Consider the following 18,361-nt stretch of genomic DNA (forward strand, 5'->3'; position numbering starts at 1 on the left):
TCAACTTTTTTGCCTTGGGGAGGATGCCCCATCTCCGGCAGCGGTCAGGAAACTACGGCCTGTTTTTGTAAAGATTTATTGGAACAGAGTCACGCCTGGTTGCTGACACATCATCTACTATAAAGAGGTGTGGAGCTGTCACAGAGACTGTATGGCCTGAAAAACTGAAACTTTGCTCTGTGGTTCTTTACAGGAAAAGTTTGCTGACCCCTGAGCTGGGGCACTGGGTACTTGGCTCCTTTTGTCAGAGGCCCCTGTCCCTGTAGCATCCATTTCTCCCACCCCTTTTGCATGCAGAGTGGATTGTTTACAAACAGATCACTCCTCCGCCGAGCCCCTCTGCCCGGTGCCACTCTCTCCAGCTGCCTCTTTTGCTGGAATAGGCCTGAGGTGCCCAACTTGGCTAGTGGCAGGGCTGCCTGTTTGACACTCTCCGACAGGCTGACCATTTCCTTGCCTCTTTTCCTCCCACTAGTCAAGCCTATGGGGTTTAGAACAATGAACTTGGCCTATATAAAATACCTCCAGGAAGCCAGCCTCCAAATACCAAGACCCAATTTCTGCTTTCTGGATACAAGGCTTCCAGTAGCTAAGTGCACAGTTGCTAACCACTGCCTGTGCTTTCTCTTTAGCTACACGACAGCTGGGGAGCTTAGAAACTCCTTGCCCTTTGCTGTAGTTAAATCTGTCAGAAAATTATTCTAATGGCAGCATATAAACAAACACAAATCTCCTGTGCTTTCCCCAGTAATGCAGTTTCAATTTTCCAGGTGAGAAAAAAGATAATTATGAATGACTGCGAGAGGGCTGTTTTGATGTTTTCATTAATAACACATTCAGACTGAATCTTTTTCCTGTGGCCCAGTTGGTGGAGGTTCTCATAGAGTAGTATAATGAGAAAGAAATGTCCTGCAGGCACCCCTGTCCCACTGCCACCAGCATCATCATCATCATTGCCACCATCATCACCTCCACCACCATCACCACCATCACCATCAGCACCATCACCACCACCATCACTGCCACCATCATTGCCATCATCAGCATCACCACCATCTCCACCACCATCACCATCACCACGATCATCACCATCACCACCATCATCATCATCACCGCATCACCACCATCATCACCGCCATCACCACCACCACCATCACCATCTCTACCACCATCACCTCCATCTCACGCACACATACACACACACACGCACACAGTTCCAGGTTTTATGACACCCCCCATGATGCACTCACAGACACTTTCTGCATATCGTGCAAAAACTATAGATATTTCTTAAACTGCCAATATTTTCAATATGTGACCTACTTCTGTTACTGCGTGCTTTGGGGCTATGGGACATCAGTGTGTATTTGTGACCAAAATTGAATTAGGACTCATTATAAGAAAGGCCAACATCCCCAAATGCAAACTTTTAAAAAAAGATAACTTTGGAGGAGGGATGTTTCCCTTGTACAAGGGTTGCTTCAGGATTGCCTTCCAATGGCAAACTCTTGCTACATTGTGCCGTGACCCGGTTTTCAGAAGTTAGCCTTATGCACAGCTTTGCGGAGCACATCCAATGACCAAAGACAGAGCTGCCTTGAGTGCAAATGCTGCTAAGTTAACCACATAAAAGACTATTTTAGGACGACCAAGAATGTTGTGGTGGAGAGACAGAGAATATTTAAGAGTGGAGAGAGACAGAATATTTGGTATCTACTCTACACCATGCGTGGTGTTATGCTAGCTTCACATCTTCCAGATTTGTGAAAGGCTCTCCCCATTGTACAGGTAAGAAAACAGAGGCTCAGGGATGGAGAATGACTTGTTCAAGGCGAGCACTGGTTAGAGGCAAGGTTGAGACAGGTTGTGAGGGTTCAAGGCTACTGTGTCCAGCCTTCTCACCACCCCACACTGCTAAGTTCTGCTGTTTGAGTCGGAGTCTAGAAGTTTCTTTGGTGATTGAATTACCTCCTCCAAGCTGGACAAGGACAGGTTTTCAACCGCTGTTCCTGGTGGTGGAGCAGAGAGAACTGATTCAAATCCTTCTCAGACACCGTCTGAGGGCATTGTGTCTGGCAGTTCAAGCCCCTGAATTTGAACTTGGATCTTCTGACACCCAGGCACCCAGCAGTGCACCCCAGCATTTGAGGGCAAGTTAAGGGTTTTGCTAGAAAATAGATGGGCCCGGGTTCCCAGCAGCCAGGCTCTGTTCATGAACATGCCGAAAACAGCACTAGGATTTCCCTCCTCTGGCATGACCCTGCCTTTCTCTCGGTGCCCCGGGATAACCTCCCGTTACCTTTGGGGCCGGCTGCCTTACTGCTGGGGCACCCAGGCACCCACAGCTGCACACACCCGACCTCTTAGGCCCTGCTGCACGGGCCACCCTGGTAAGAGAGTGTGGGCATCCCGAGGGCCCCTGCCCTTCCACCTCCCAGGACACCGTGACTCAGGGGCTACTATGCAAGAAAATGTTTGCCCCCCTGCAGGCCCAGCTGCTGCTGCCTCAGCCACCTTATGCTGAGAGATGGGCAGCAGGTAACAACGGTCCAGATGTAGGAGGGCCGGGGGAGCCGCAGGCGGTGGGGACTTGCGGAGGAAAAGGCGGTGCCGTAAGAGCCAAACCGTGGAAAAGACCCATGCATTCACCGGCTGATGAATGGATGAGCCAGATGTGGTGATCCATTCAAGGGAACATTAGTCAATCTTAAAAAGAAGTGACACGCTGGCACGGGCCACCTGAATGAACCTCGCTTAGTGAGACAAACCAGACTCAGAGGATTCCATGCATATGAGACGTCTAAGATAGGCAAATCCACGCAGACAGCAGGGACTGCCAGGGGCTAGGGGCAGGGGGCAGTGGGAAATGCTAATAGGTGCGGGTCTTCTTGGTTCCCTTTGAGGTGATGAGAACTTTCTGGAAGTAGGTACAGGTGCTGGTTGTGCAATGCTGTGAATGAACTAAATGCCACTCTGTTGTTGGGTGGATTTCACCTCAGTTGAAAAGATTGTGGAAGGATGCAGAGAAACTGGGTCCCGCACAGAGGTTCTCAGACCCCAGGAAGCAGCCCTGGCCTGTCTCCTCCCAAGACACTTCCATGCAGCGTCATTAGCGGGATACAGGTGATTGCTTAGGGGGGCCAGGAGGAGGAGCTTGTTTGAGGAGGGAATAGCCTTCGATTCTTCTCAGGGGATGCCTGAGGAGATGCCACAGGATGAACTGTGGGATTGTTACATCCTTCTAGATCTCTGGGTGGACTTGCCACTTATTTGTCAGGGGACAAACCAAGGTCCCTATGTGAGGACAGTTCTGCTCCCTCTATTGTGCCTGATATCTTCATTCTGTCTTTCAGAAAAAGTCTTGTGGGGACAACGCTTGGTCTTGGAGGGCTTGCAGTCTAATCTAGTTGGCCAACATCAGGTGCCTGGAAACTCAACGGGGGCAAAGTGCAACAGCGTTAAAGAAAGTTTCTGGTGGAGGAGGGATGTGTCCGTTAGAGAACCGAGAGCAATCTTCACAATCACCTTTTTTAATTTTTTCCCAGAGCCTCAGTGTCTACTTAGGGAAGGAAATTGAGGCTCCCCAGCTGACCTTTTCTGGAAGCCCCCAGCCTTCCACAGCCTTGCCCAGCAGGAAGTGGTTCATGCTGCACCTCAAGAGTGTCCAAAGTCTGTTTTGAATGGCCTGGCAGAAGGAGTCCTGGACGTAGTTCTGGTCTTTATCCTCATCAAACCTATTTTTGTTTTTTCAGCCTCATCTACTCTTAGACTCTAGACTTCTTCCAAGAAGCCTTTGCCCTCTTTGTCATGTGTACAAGGGGAAGAGTTGCCACATTGCCTTTGTTCAGAAATAAACTTGCCTTCAGAGCTGAACTTGGCCCTGCCAGAAGGGCTGCCTTTGTTTCCGGGTTAATGAGGGGGTGGGGTGCAGTGGGGCGAGGTGCAGTGGGAACCCATCACATGCTTTGAAATGCCCCAGAATGGAGGTTTCTGAGGTCATGGAGGAGGATAGGGCGGCTTTGTCTGCAGAGTTGTGAAATGGGGTAGAGTCGTGCCTTCCAGACACCAGGCCACTGCCCCTTGCTGCCTGCCCCTCTCCCCAGAGCCCAGACCTCAGACTGTCCCTGTCATCGAAGTAGCTGTGTGACCACAGGCACATCACGCCTTATTCTGTTTTCTGTAAAAAGAGAAGGCTTGAGCTACGCTGCCTAAAAATCCTGCCTGTATTTACTCATTTGCTTATTGTCAAAATAATAAAAACAACAGTAACTCTCACAGTGAGTGGGCAGAGTGAGTGTGTGTCACCGGAGCCAGAGACTGGAGAACAGCACTTGTGTGAAGCAGGGAGACTTGTTTCTGAGGTTGTAGATCGAGTGCAGCAGAGAGGGCCCTGCTCTGAAAATGACAGTCCGCCTTGGCGTCCCGGTGGGGGTGGCAGGCCCCCCACTAAGCTTCTCAGTCCCTGCCAAACAAATCAGCTCAGCAGCAGCACTGGGGGCCAGGCTGGCCCAGAGGCATCAGGGCAAGCCAGTGGAGAGGAGGCCCTGAAGTGCGCCTTTATCACGGGGAAAAATGAACTGGATAATACATGTCCACGCAAAGCTAATGCCTGGCGAAAGCATATGCTGTGACAGGGCATCCCCGAGTCTGCACAGCCCGCCTCGCTTGGCCTCATTCAGGTGTTCTCCAATTCAGCCAGGGCGCCGCAGGCTGGCTGCTGCACGCTCCTGCCTGGAAATCCTAAACCAAGCGCTCCACAGCCTCAAACTATGGGGTCTGAGTCAATGCCTGCTCCGCAGCTGAAACTGCTGCTTCCACCAGCCCCCGCTCCAGCCCCATTCCTGGGAAAGCAAGTTGAGCTTGCCCCTCTCCCCCCTTTAGGATATTCCCCACCTGCTGCAGGTCCTTGGATCCACTAGGAATGGGGCACCCCTTGACACCCTACAGGAGCTTCTTGAGCAAGCTGCATTTGCTTTGAGGTGGATGATAGGACTTGTTTTGGTTTGCTGGCTGCCAGAATGCAATATCACCAGAAAAGGAATGGTTTTTCAAAAAGGGAATTTATTGAGTTGCACACTTACAGTTCTAAGGCAGTGAAATTGTCTCAATTAAGGTAGGGCTATAAAAATGTCCAAATTAAGGTATCCGGGGAAAAATACCTTGGCTCCAAAAGGCCAGTGATATTCAAGGTTTCTCCCTGAGCTATAAAGGCACATGCCAATATCTGCTAGCTTTCTCTCCAAGTTTCCTCAACGGCTTCCCTGGGTGCATTTTCTTTTTGCATCACTGAAGGTCTCTGGGTGTATGGGTTCTGTGAGTTCTGGTGGCTCCAAAGCTTCTTCCGAAATGGTTCCCTCTTAAAGGGCTTGAAAGGGTAGAGACACATTTCAACGGAAACCACCTAATCAAAAGGTCCCACCACTATTGGGTGGGTCACATCTCCATGGAAACAATTAGAAAGATCCCACCCAATAATACTGAATGAGGATTAAAGGATGTGGCTTTTCTGGGGTCCACAATAGCTTCAAACCGGCACAGACTTATCAGTCCATTTCATACATTGACATTTTTAACATATTGCATTGCCTGAAATTTGGGAGGATGTAGAAGCACGCCCTGGGCCTCAGCGGGCTATAAGCCCATCCAGGGAGAGGAGCCAAAGGTGAGGGACTCACAGGGTCAGCACCGCAGGTTCCAAAGTGCCACGTAGTGGTCATTTAGCCCCCACCTTCCTCTAGCCCCACCCACCCCGCACACGGCCGCATGAAGCCGCTGGTTTCCAGAAGTGCCGCACACCTCTGCTCCCCAGCGCCGTGCACAGACCCATGGTGGGCAGCTTACCCAAAGTGCACAGCCCAGACTGGAGCCTTCCCTGGGGTGGCTAACCCCCAGCGGAGGATGCATCCGCACCTTCATATGTTACAAGTCCTTATCATTGAAAACCAGTGCAGACAGGGAAATGCAGAGAATAGAAAAGGATTAGCAGTCGTAACTCCCTGATACTAGAGTGGTCAGGTGTGGACACTGCCAGGTTAGATTTGGATGCATATAGCAGGGTGTGTGTGTGTGTGTGTGTGAATAAATGAAATCATACTACAATTACTGTTTGTCGCTTAGGTTTCCCCTTAAACAATAGCTCAGCTGGGTTCAGAGAGCAGCCCTAGACCTGCTCATTCCTCGAAAAGCTCTGTTGTATGCCATTTATCCTGCCACCTGCTGCCTTTGACCAAGACACGGAGGCAACTTAAAAGCTAAATATCTAGGTTGTGCTCTTCCTTTTGAAAAATTGGGGTATCTGTAGGCAAGAAGGAATTGAAAACATCTTGGTGCCTTCTAGTTTGCCCTTCAACACGTACCATCTAGTGATTTCTGCGGGGTTTCGCTGAACCCTCCTTTATTGGGCAAAGAATATCCTTTTACGGCTTTCTGTCATGTTGAGTATACAGACAGCATAATGCATTGCTTGCAATGTAACAAGACAGTTTCAATGAAACAGAAGAATAAAGAAACAAGCATTGTGGTTCCAAAAACAGGCTGCGTTTCCTAGTTTTGACAAGTATTGGTCTTTAAGCACAGAGGGCTGTTTTACCTTACAGGTTTCCTGCTCGTTAGCTTTAATGTGCCAAAACTATAAAAATGCCCTCTCTCTCTCTCTCTCTCTCTCTTTCTTCTCTTCCAGCCACAGGGAACCATTAAGAGGAGACACGAAAAAGACAACCCCCAATTCCTAGGCATGGCTGAAGGGGGTTACCCTAATAAAATTAAGAGGCCTTGCCTTGAAGATGTCACCCTTTCTTTGGGTCCCTGTGCCCATTCCAGTAACCCGTGTGCGGAGCTGCAGGCGCCCCCGCTGGCGATGAACCCTGGCTCCGCCGGCCCTCCCCTACTGCTCGAAACTAATCCCCTGAACAGCGGTGCTTTGGATTCCCCATTGGTGGTGCCTCTGGCTGCAGACATGGGGCTGAAGGGGCCCGCTGGGCCTTACTATGACAGGGTCAGCAGCATGCCGCCTGTCGACCAGGAGCTTCGAGATCTGCTGGAGGAGCTGACGAAAATTCCAGAGCCTTCTTGCAGTGAGCTAGATCTGGAGAAGATCCTGGGGCGCAAGCCTGAAGAACCACTGCTCCTGGACCAGCCCCAGGTCCCCACCCAGATGCCACACCTGGGTAGCCTGGCGTCCCGCGAGGAGTTGGCTTCCAGTTGCAGCCACGCTGTGGGTGTGTCGCTTCCGATGCCACCCTGCTCCGCGGGCCTTGGCTACTCTCGTCCCTCCACCAGTGGGCAGGTGCCCTCACCCAGCTCTTCAACGGCCCAGGCCGAGAACCAGGGCCCAGCCACGATCCCTGTCGCGCTGGCCCCGCCGCCAGTACCCCAGTGGCGCCATGCCCAGCAGCTGAAGGCGCTGGCGGCCAGCAAGCAGGGGTCTGCCACCAGGTCGCACAGGCCTGCAGCCAGCTGGTCGGGCCTGCCCCCTCTGGGCCCCTCCCCCCCGTCACGCCCAGCACCCTCGCAGCAGCCCCCGCCACCGTTCAGCTCCCAGAACCTCCTGGCGTCGTGCATGTCGCCCGGCGCCTCACTCTCCAGTATGGCCAGCGGCCGCACCTCGGCCCTGGGCCCCAACGTGCCCTACGCACCCGAGAAGCTCCCCCAGCCGCCGCCGCTGAGCCCGCAGAGTGCCATCCTTGCCAGCCTGATGGCCTCCCCCACCAGCAACCCCGGGCCCTCCCCGCCCTATGGGCCGGAGCAGCGCTGCAGCCCGGGCTTGCCGCAGCAGTCCTTCACCCCGCAGTGCAATTCGGCCCGGGCCCTGGCGGCTGCCGGCGGCCCACTCCGCCCACTCAGCCCGCTCAGGCCACAGCCGCCAGCCCCGCCAGCCAGCGCCAGCTCCAAGGCCCTGAGCACCAGCCCAGCCAAAACCCTGAGCATGATCGTGCGGCAGGGACTGGCCGGCCCCAGCCCAGCAGCCCCGGAGCCCTTTCCTTTCGGCAGCACCAAGCCCCTGTCGCATTTTGTCTCGGAGCCAGGCCCCGAGAAGGCGCCCTCCATGCCCTCCATGCCCGCTGCCTCCAGGCAGCCTTCCCTGCTCCACTACCTGCAGCAGCCAACACCGGCGCAGTCCCCCGCAGCCATAGCCACGGCCACGGCCATCCTGGAGCAGCAGCCGCCGTCTGACCGCTCCGCACTGCTTCTGCAGCAAATGGTGCAGCAGTCGCAGTGCCTCCCACGGGCTGCAGCCCTGGATGCCATGCCCTCCCTGTCCAGGCAGGTAAGACCCCCTCATGGCTGGATGCATGGCTGGGCCATCTGCTCTCGACCCCTGGCTTGGGAGACACACCCCAACCCCTGGCCTTCCTAAGGCTGGACTCGACTCAGGAATAGGTTACCCTGTGTGGTTAAAGCACGGCGTGCCTGAGGCTCAGGTCTTGTCACTTTCCTGGAAGAGACCCTGTACCCTTGGGGCTCTCCCATGGGAGGCAGGGAGGGAGCAGGTGGGAAGTGCACCCCACCGGCAGCATGGTCCCCACCACAGGCCAGTGAGGACTCCTTAGGGCGCCAGGAAATTGCACTGAAGCAGTTAAATCCTGTGCTACCCAGTACAAGGGTGCAGGCCAAGCCTTCTGGAAACGGCCCGGCACACTTTCACCCAGCTCCTTCGGTGTGCTTCAACCTGCACTGGGTGCTAGGCACGTCCCAAACCGTCAGACAGTCACTCTCATTATTGCCGCCCCCCGAATGCTGAAATGGGGGCCCAGAGAGTTGCACTGGCTTGCCCAGAGTCACACCGTCAGCAGGGGGCCCTCGGTCTCATCAAGGCCTGCGCTCTGGGTCCCTGGGCCCCACCGGGATCAGGAACAAATGGTGACCCCAATCGCATCACTCTTTCGTTGCTTCACGGTGTCTGGGGCTCTGGAATCCAGGCCACCCCTTTTGCTGTACTCTGTCCTTTAGAAGAGAGGGGGCTGCACACATGTGTGAATTCCAGGAGGCAGGGGTCCTCGGGAGCTGGGGCATGTGCCCTGGGGGGGGCAACCCCGACACTCCCATGGCCCCCCCCGTTCCACTGCCCACATTCAGGGCCTCTTGCATCTTTGTCCACGCTCTTACAGTTGGCTCTCAACTCGTTCCCCCCGATAAGCTCTCTCTGACTCTAAAACAGTGACCTGGTCACATTTTGGACTTGCTACAACATCTTCAGAGGCCCGTAGCATTTCCTTCCCACCTTGCCTGCCTTGCCTGACTCCTGTGGCCCCTTGAGTCACTAGCCCCTGTAGGAGCTCCTTCTTGGGTGGCTCCCGGGCCCTCTGCCTCCTCTTCCATTCAGCAGTCAAGGAGATGCTGCCCCCCCGCAGGCTCGGCCCAGGTGGGTGGCCAGGGCCCCTGCAGCAAAGCCCAGCAAAGCGCTTCCCGCTGGGGACCCGGTCCGGCCCCAGCACACCTGTGAAGCTGAGCAGCATGCCGGCAGGCCCTCAGGGCCCAGGACCCTCACAACGGTTCCAGAGCACTGTGCTTTGCTTCCGTCCTAGGCCTGTTGCCATCTATTCGCATGGTCCTCTGCAGCCAGCTCGCTGGAGCGCCGCCCTCAGCATTGGAGCTCTCTCACTAGCAGGCAAGACCCTCAGCCTGGAGATGCGTCATCACCCAACATTGTGAGCCTCTCTCTTTGTCTTGTTTTGTCCTCACTGGGGAACCAGCTGGCGGTCGTGACAATCACACCCAACTGGTGGCCTGGGTGGGGTTGGTTGAAGTGGTCAAGAGCAAGTCCAAGCAGCAGAGCCCAGGCGGGCCCCTGGCAGAGAAGAGGGCCTGGACTCCCAAATGTCTGGCTGCTCAGAGGCCAGGCTGCCCAAGGAAGGGTCTCGGTGCTTCTCCTGCCTTTTCTCATTTCAATCCTGCAAGGTGGGGCATGTCATCATTTCTTTTAACACTGGGGAGACTGAGGCCCAGGGACGCTACCTGTGTCACCCACAGTCACACAACAAGTCAGGGCCAGAGCACTGCTTCCGGAGCCTTCCATTCCTGCCTTCACTTCCCTGAGACCATGTCCTCCCCAGCATGTGGGGCTGATGGGCTTGCTGTCCCTGTGACTAACTCCTGACCCTGAGCCCCCAGATTTGTTTTCTGGGGTGCTCAGAAGTGGCCCTTGAGGTAGGTGTGGGCCAGGAGACGATGGCAGTAGCCGGGAGGCCTGTGGGCACCTCTGGAAGGCCTTGTCTGCCCACTGCTCTTTCTCCCAGACCCTCTCCACTCCCGCCCCTCTCCCAGCACTGGGCTGCTGCCTGTCCCGCCCCAAACACTCGCCTCTTTCTATCTTCTTTGCTGTCCCCTGGAAGAGTGAGCAGAGTCTTAAAGTTAATGGGGACAGGCCGCGAGAAGGAACAGCTGCTGTGGTCGCCGTGGAAGGACCAGCCATTTGTTTTCAGCTGGAGGTTCATTTTTCAAGGAGCAGTTTCTAAATATAAAATGAGAATCAAACTCTTGAGTTTGTAAGCATCAGTGCAAAACCTAGCTGTCTCTAGTAGTGCGTTCTGATTTGCTGATGAGTATTCCTCAATGTCGGCAATTTCACTTTCCTAGCTGAACAAATGATCTGATGGCAATACAACATTCACTTCCAGTTGACCCGAAAGGACAATGCCATCTTGTTTCAGGGTGACAGTTCAGGGTGGTAGTTTAAGCAAGGGTCCTGGAGGCAGACAGAGCTGGAGTTCGAGTCCAGCCACTGATGCTGACTGAGCTGTGTGCCATGCGCCTGAGTTACTTAACCTCTCTGGGCCTCGGCTGGAAACAAGGAAAGCAACAGCCCTGTTTCATAGGGAGCGGGAGGACCGGGGAGATGGTACGTGTGGGGCAAAGTCACACCCCCCTCCTCTGTATTATTTCTACAGGTCAAATTTTCCCCAAAACAAATTTTGGTGCCACAAAATTACATAAGTTCTGGTTTTCAGAGCTTTTTGGACTTGAAATGACAGATAGAGGATATGCACCTGTAATAATCAAAAGAGATGATCTTTACTCAGTGATGCCCCCTCTCTTTGGAGTCAAGACCCCCAGCCTTGCCTTATTGCCAACCCCTCCTCGCTGTGTTCTCCCCACTTTCCCCAGGCTGAGTGGCATCCCTTTGTTCTGAATCAAAGTGAGGCGAAAGGAGTTTTGTTTCCATAATTTGACACCCCTTCTCCCTGAAGACAGCCTGAGGCATCTTTTGGTATTGCAAAATTAGGGTTAGGAAACACAACCTCCACTGGACAGTCAGCGACTGTAGAATGGGGCAGTGACATTGGCTCAGGGGCAACTAGTACATCACACAGGGGGTGGGCAGGGCTCTGAGCACACAGCTTCCAGGGGGTAGGGAGGTAGATGGTGGCCAGTTACAAAAAAAGAACCAAAAACATCCCGAAATCTTATTCTTGAGGAAGGTTGAGGCATAGGGAAGGTGGACAGGGCAAGAAGGAGCCAGATGTTGAGCAGATTTTGAGAGGGGAGCAGAAGAGTGCCCAGCTCTGCCCCATGACATCTAGTGGGCTTTCCACCCCCGCCAACAGGCCTGGTCTCTTCTCAGCTTAGGCAGCAGCTGCCGCTTGGGTGACAAATGGAGAGGATGTCCCTTCTCTGCTTGGGTGACAAATGGAGAGGATGTCCCCTCTCCCCTCCCAGAAGAGTTGGCTCTGCCCAGGGACTCCTCTCTCAGCTGTCCTTGGCAAACCAAGTCTTCCCAGCATCATCCACGTTAACTGCCATGATTCCAGAAGGTTCCCTAAATTCCAAACATCAGTAACCCAGCAGAGTGAGCTCAGACTGCCTCAGTGTCCCAGTTCCTCTCTGGCTCCCAGGGATGAAGGGTGACTTGGAGAGGAGAGAGGGATGGGAGAGGGGTGCCCAATGCCCCTGGGGCTGTCCCCCCAAGAACAGTTTGTAGATGAATACCCAGGTTTTGCCTGGGCCACCTCCTGCTTCCCCTTGCCTTCCCTTCCCTCTGTTCTCTTCCTTCCCTTCCATTTTCAGGAAGCACCCTGGCCCCTGCTGCTGGCAGCTGACAGCTGCTCATGATGACAAATGAGAGACAACATCCCTGAAGGGATGAGCCCCTCCCTGTCCTCTCCACCACTCAACACTGCCCGACACCCCCGCCAAGCCCCCCAAAAGAACCTTCCAGAAACCCCAGGTTCCTTTTGGTGTGGACTTCCCACTGAAAACCAAAAAGTTAATACCAGGTTATTTAGTCAAAGAGAATTCCCTATTCTTGCCAAAGGCACACCTGCCCCGTTTCCATCTGGAGAAAGAGGGTCGAGAGAGATCTCTAACAGGCCTTTCTCCATTCTCAAAATTGTTCATGAACACTTAAAAAGTGACCATTACCTCCCTGAAATAAATGCCCCCCCCCAAAATCAGACCACCAAATGCTGTCAAGGGAGGGCCTATGGCATTGACCTGGCAAGTCCTTCCCCACCCTGGTGCCTGGCGACCTGGAACCTGTCTGTTCTGCGAAATTTGCTTATTCTAGGTATTTGACATAAACAAGATCATAGGATATTTGTCCTTTTGTGTCTGGCTTCGTTCATGCCACATGCTGTCTTCAGGGTTCATCTGTGCTGTGGTATTTACCAGCACTTCACTTCTCTTAATACTGAATAATAGTCCATTGCATGGAGAGACTACACTTTGTTTATCCATTCATTGGTTGATGGGCCCTTGGGTTGTTTCCATCTTTTGGCTGTCGTGAATAATGCCGCTATAAGACAAGTGCACAAGTATCCGTTTGGATCCCTGCTTTCACTTCTTTGGGGTGTCTACTAAAAAGTGGTGTTTCCAGGTCATATGGTAATTCTGTGTTCAACTTTCTGAGGAACTGCCAAATTGATTCCCACAGCAATGGCAGCAGTGGCACCATTTTGAATCCCCACCAGTGTATAAGGATCCCAGTTTCTCCAGGTAACAAGCAACACTTGTAACTCACTGGTGTGTTTGTTTTTTTATTAGTAGCCATCTTACTGGGTGTGAAAAGGTGTCACATTGTGGTTTTGATGTGCCTTTCCCTACAGGCTAATGACTCTGAGCATCTTCCCATGTGCTTATTGGCCATTTGCATATCTTCTTTGGCAAAATATCTATTCAAGTCCTTGGTCCATTTTGTAATTGGGCTGTCTTTTTGTTGTTGAGTTGAAAGGTCCTTTATATATGCTGGATATTAAACCCTTATCAGATATATGCTTCGCAATTATTTTCTCTCATTCTGTGCACTGCCTTTTGACTTTATTGATAAGGTCCTTTCATGCAGAAGAGTTTGTAATTTTGATGAAGTCCATTTTATCTATTCTTTTTCTTTGGTTCTTCCCTGCTTTCTTCTAAAAGTTTTACCGTTTTAGCTCCTATGTCTCACTGATCTATTTTAAGTTAGTTTTAACCATTTTTATTTTTGTATTTAAACACAATGGCATATACAAGCTAGTTATTATTTTCTAAATTGAGCTGCAAAGAGCTGTTTGAATTGGGGAAATGTTTTTAGCTGCTTTGGGAAGAAATACCTACATTTTGAGGGTAAGGAGATCACCGTGTGGGGAAAGTTTTGTTTTAACTACTCTGAATTGCCAGGAAAAGCAGCTCCAGGCTGTTGGGTTTGGGAAAGGCAGGCTTGGAAGCTCTAATGTTACCAAGAACCACGTGTGTTTTTTCCTAGTTTCTTTTTTTGATTTCTGAGAGCGGAAATTTAAAACGAGCCACTTGTCAAATGCTAACCTTTTAAACTCCACTTCTTTTTTCTGCCAGAGGCAGTTCACAGCCGGCTTATGAAAGCTGAAAATGCAGCCACTTTCCAAAACTCTCCTGTCCGGGCTTTTGTTTGTTTTGTCTTCACATACCTAGAGAGAAGCAATGAAAATTGTTGATGTCGGGGTGCCCAAAATGACACCTTTTAAAAGTGGAGTGTATACATTATTTTATACTAAACATGTGCTGGACTGTGCCTCGCCACGGCACTCGGCAGCCCCCACCCATCTCCCTGCCTCAGATCCATTAAATGAGCCTACCACGTGGCTTTGCGGAAACCTTTCCTGAGTCCATTTGTACTTTTAGCCAGTTCTGACCCTTGGGGGTTGGCGCATCCCCCTACCTGGGCTACTTTTGAGCTTGCAGGGGAAGGGAAGGGGAGAGCGTTCTCAGAGCTAAAGTAGCACTCCAGCCCCAACCCTCCACAAGGAAAGAGTTACTGCTTCTTTCTGGGGAGTTGCAAAAGTTTTGGCTCTGATTTGATTGTGTTATTTTGCCCACTGCTTCAGTTTCTTTGGTGGTGGTGGTGTCTCTCCGCTGGATGAGAGCTTCTCACGTTAGTCCCCCCACACCACCCCCGAAAGCAGGGCGGCTCCCGGAAGCTGAAAACAGCGTGAAGGTCCAGAGAGATGCCCCGGCCCCCGCGTCCCCACCCCCAGGCTCACCTCTGCAGCCATCCTGAGCAGCACAGCTGGGGCTCGAGCTTCTCTCTCAGAGGGATAAAGCCACAGCATTTACCCATTTCCTCCGAGCTGTGTTCCTGCTCCCTGCATTAACTGTAAGTTTCGTGGTAAATTAGAAAATTAGGATGAGCTGGCCCACTTCGTCAGTTCTTAGTCCATGTCTTGCTGTGCTTTTGGAGCTTTGAACTTGCAGCTAAACGCACGGGTTCCGGCTGGCTTCTCCCCCTGTAGATGACCAACAAGTGCTGAGTAGAGCAGGTGAGCGTAGCTGCGGGACCCCCAGCTTCTGTGCAGGCCATGGCTGGTTGTGACACATCTCTTTGTGGGCCAACCTGATGGAAGAATCCTCCCCTGCAATTTTGAACAATGACCATTTATTTCCATGGGACAAAGCTTGGAGCAGGGTGCGAGGTCCCCCACCACTTCTGAGCTATCCTGTGACCCTCTGCCATTACCATGTCACCCTGCCTGTGACGTGTGCTGGGAAGTGCACAAAGCCACAGACTCAAACAGACCTTTCTAGTTTCATGTCCTCAGAAACGTATGTTGATGACAATATTTGCTAATTTTCCCCTAATCAAAAGTGTTATTTGATTTTAAAATAATATGAAAGCAAAATTGAAAAGCAGCAGAAAGCTGAGCTGCCTCTGCTTCAAATCCTGTGACAGCAGCAGGGCTGAAAACATGTGCTCTCCCGATTTTGCTTGGGCCATCGGGTTTTCTGGAACAGCAGGGGGTGGAAAAGTGCAACCTCTGGCCATGGCCTCGGCCATGTCACTCCCTGCTGGATGGCGCCTGAACCTTGCCTCAGCCGCTGGGGGATGCTGTAGTTATCCCCCACACCACACCACACTTTGCAAAAGGCGGGTTTGTAACCGAGGCCCCATCCATTCATAAAACTGAGTTTGTTGGCAACTTAAACTCCCACCAAGTCACTGCTGCAAGTGGAAAAGCCGTGTAGGACTTGCAGGGCTTGACTGACCCTCTGAGTTTACAATCCTTCTTCATGCCTCAATTTTTGAGACAATTTACAACATTCTAGTCCAGTGTGCAGCACCGACCTCTTCCCTGCAATTGCCTCAGCCATACCCCTATGGGCCCTGCCTGGGCTCTTCGTCCCCTAAAATGCCAACTCCAGTGTGCCCCCAGAGAAGAGGTTCTTGAAGGCCGAGCTCTCCTTTCTAACTCGGTAGGCAGGTGGTCTGTGTCTATTTCCAGTCCCAGGACATCAGGTTTTGGACACAGTATTGGTTTCTTAAGAAGGAGAATGGGCCCTCATGAGGATTTCTAGAGCCATTAGCATCTTGCTCAGCAACACCTCTTGCAGGCTTTTAAATTTTTGTTTACTGTTATTACCTCTGAAATCAAATCTTGACTTTCTGGTATGTTCTTGGGCTTTTCGAGGGATTTAAAAATTCACGAGCTTGGGGCCAATAACTGCTTTTAGGAACTAGCACTGCCTATTTTCTGTAGATGAATTCCAGTTTGAGTTGTCAATTATTTTCCTCCCAGAAACCCACAAAGTACAGATATGAGTTTGCATCGGAAGTGAATATGATCCAGAAATTCTTAATGTTGTTGTGCTTCGCTGTTGCTTCTCAAATGTGCTTAGCATTCCCCTAATGCAAAATAGAGTATTTAAGAGCTTGAGATCTGAATGAAGAGCCCAAGATGACAATATTTGATCGAGCTGGGCATGCTTACTGGAGCGTGCTGTGCAGGACTTTCAATGAGCTGGTCTGTGAGGAATCATAAGGGTTCCAGAGCTCCATCATTTGACATTTGGTATGCTCCCCCTCGAGGGATGTGTTCAGTTGCAAGTAACAGAAAACCTGACTCAAACGGTTTAAACAATAAAGGGGACTTACTGGCTGCTGTGAATGAAAGTCCAGAGGTTCGGGAGACGTCAGGGCTGGTTTGATTCAGCCGCTCCCCAGTGACCCCAGAGGCCATCTCCCCCCCTGCTGGCTACTCTGCCTTGGGCAGCACGGGCATCGCCCTAAGACTAGCGCCCCCTGGTGGACACATGACAGCAGCAACTCCAGGGGCTGCAGGAGAGAGGGCTGCTTCTAGAAGCTCTGCCAGAAGAGCAAGGACGCCTCTTTCCCAGAAGCGCACAGGAATTCTTCCAGGTATATTGGCCTGAATTGACCGCATGCCCACTCTGCTGCTTCATTTCAGCCTGAGCTAAGTGCGCCACCCCTGGAACCCTGGGTGAGGCCAGGTCCCCCCAAAGCGTATGGGCTGCATAGGGCAAGTGAGGCCACCTGAAAGAAAATCAGGGAAGATACCAAAAGATGGCTCGATGTGAGCCAAACCCCCATGCAGACACCTTGCAGGCCACCTACCCCTAAGGGAAGTCCATTTACCACCACCACCACCACCACCACCCCCAATACACACACAGCCAAAAGGGATCCAGCTCCACGTCTCAAAACTCTGGGTAAAGTGCTGTCCTCAGGACCCGGGTACCTGGCCACCATGCTCACTTGGCAGTAAAAGAACAGGGATGCAGCAATTGAGAAACAACAACGACGACAAACACTTATCTTGTTGTAGAATGCAGATTTGCTCTCGGGTCTGTCCAGTTCCACCAGGGCATTTACTGTCCTTGTGCCCCGAATGTCAGGTGTGCCTCGCCTCCCTGAGACTTGGTCTCCCAGTCTGTCTAACATGAGGGTCTTGAGGAGATGGTGCTGCCCCAGCTTGTGTGTGCATTGGCATCACATTGGAACCCACAACGCTGGGCCGTGCCCCAAACTCTCTGATTCAGCAGGTCTAGGGTGGTGCCTGGGAATATGCATTTGTAACAGGTGCCCAGAGGATGCTGATGCTGCCAACCCAGGATGCTTCTTTGTGAACTACTAGTGTAGGTGAGACCAACAGCCCCTCCGATTTGACCCTTTGTACTCTGGGATTTTTCTTAGCTACGCCTCCTGCTCTACACCACCTTCTAAGTGATTGTTTTGCAAATGGGATATACACGACACTACCACAAACCTGCTGGTCCCAAACCCTAATGGCCGTGGTGTCTGCAGCCAGCTCCCCTCCCTTCTTCTCCATGGGAACCTGGTGTCCTCAGGGGCCCAGAGCACACCTATACCAGCCCTCCTGGGCCTCCTCTCTCCCCAGGCAGCATCCCTGGGGCACCCAGCTCCCTCTCTCCCCCAAGCCCACAGGATTTCCCAATGGGCACTTGAGGATAGCCAAAGAGGCAGGGTTTGGGGGGACTGATCTGGGTGAACCCCAGTTTTCCCACAGGGGGACTGGGAGTCCAGCAAGTCTGGAAAAGGCTGACCTCAAGTGGCAGCCCAAGGCTCCGGATTTACTTCCCAGGGCTCTGAGCCCAGACATTCTGCGCCTTGCAGGCAGCAGTCTGGGAAGAGGCTGTGTCCATCCTATGTTGTCCACCGATCAGCAGCCAGGCCGTAGTTCTCTGCCCAGACCACAGCCCTTTCTCCTCCACTGCCCTGAGCCCAATGCGCAGCTCATTCCATGCAGTGCACTGTGTCACTGCCCTCCTTTCTAGTTGAGGACACAGGCTGAGAGAGGTGCCATGACAAGCCCGAGGTCACACACCCGCCAAGTGCACGGAGGGGCTAAGTCCGGACCCCAGATCTCTGGCCCCCCTTCTGGCACTCTTCCCTGCCCCTCACTCCTCCCCCTCGACTGGTGACACAGGATTAACTTGCCTCCATTAGTCCTCAGACCATCTGCTTTTTTTTTAACTTTATTTATTGTATAATATAACAATATATGCAAAGCAAAGAAAGGAAAAAGCAATAGTGTTCAAAGCACTCCTCAACAAGGAGTTACAGGACAGATCCCAGAATCTGTCATGGGCTACCATACCATCCTCTCAGATTTTTCCTTCCACCTGCTCCAGAATATAGGAGGCTAGAGGGCTTAAATAT

The 18,361-nt window shown here is 52.3% G+C and overlaps 1 protein-coding gene across 6 annotated transcripts in view; it reads left to right on the forward strand.

Moving 5' to 3' along the window:
* Positions 1 to 18,361, forward strand: part of MAMLD1 (mastermind like domain containing 1) — a 68,598-nt gene that overhangs the window by 34,801 nt on the left and 15,436 nt on the right. For all 6 annotated transcript variants that reach the window (XM_077146252.1, XM_077146256.1, XM_077146254.1 and 3 more), the window contains exons 2-3: positions 6,680 to 8,266; positions 9,525 to 9,647. In XM_077146252.1, the coding sequence (XP_077002367.1) occupies positions 6,734 to 8,266; positions 9,525 to 9,647 (1,656 nt within the window). In that variant the 5' untranslated portion in view covers positions 6,680 to 6,733. The remainder of the gene's footprint in view (positions 1 to 6,679; positions 8,267 to 9,524; positions 9,648 to 18,361) is intronic.

Source organism: Tamandua tetradactyla, chromosome X (genome assembly GCF_023851605.1).
Source record: "Tamandua tetradactyla isolate mTamTet1 chromosome X, mTamTet1.pri, whole genome shotgun sequence".
NCBI classification, from domain to species: domain Eukaryota; kingdom Metazoa; phylum Chordata; class Mammalia; order Pilosa; family Myrmecophagidae; genus Tamandua; species Tamandua tetradactyla.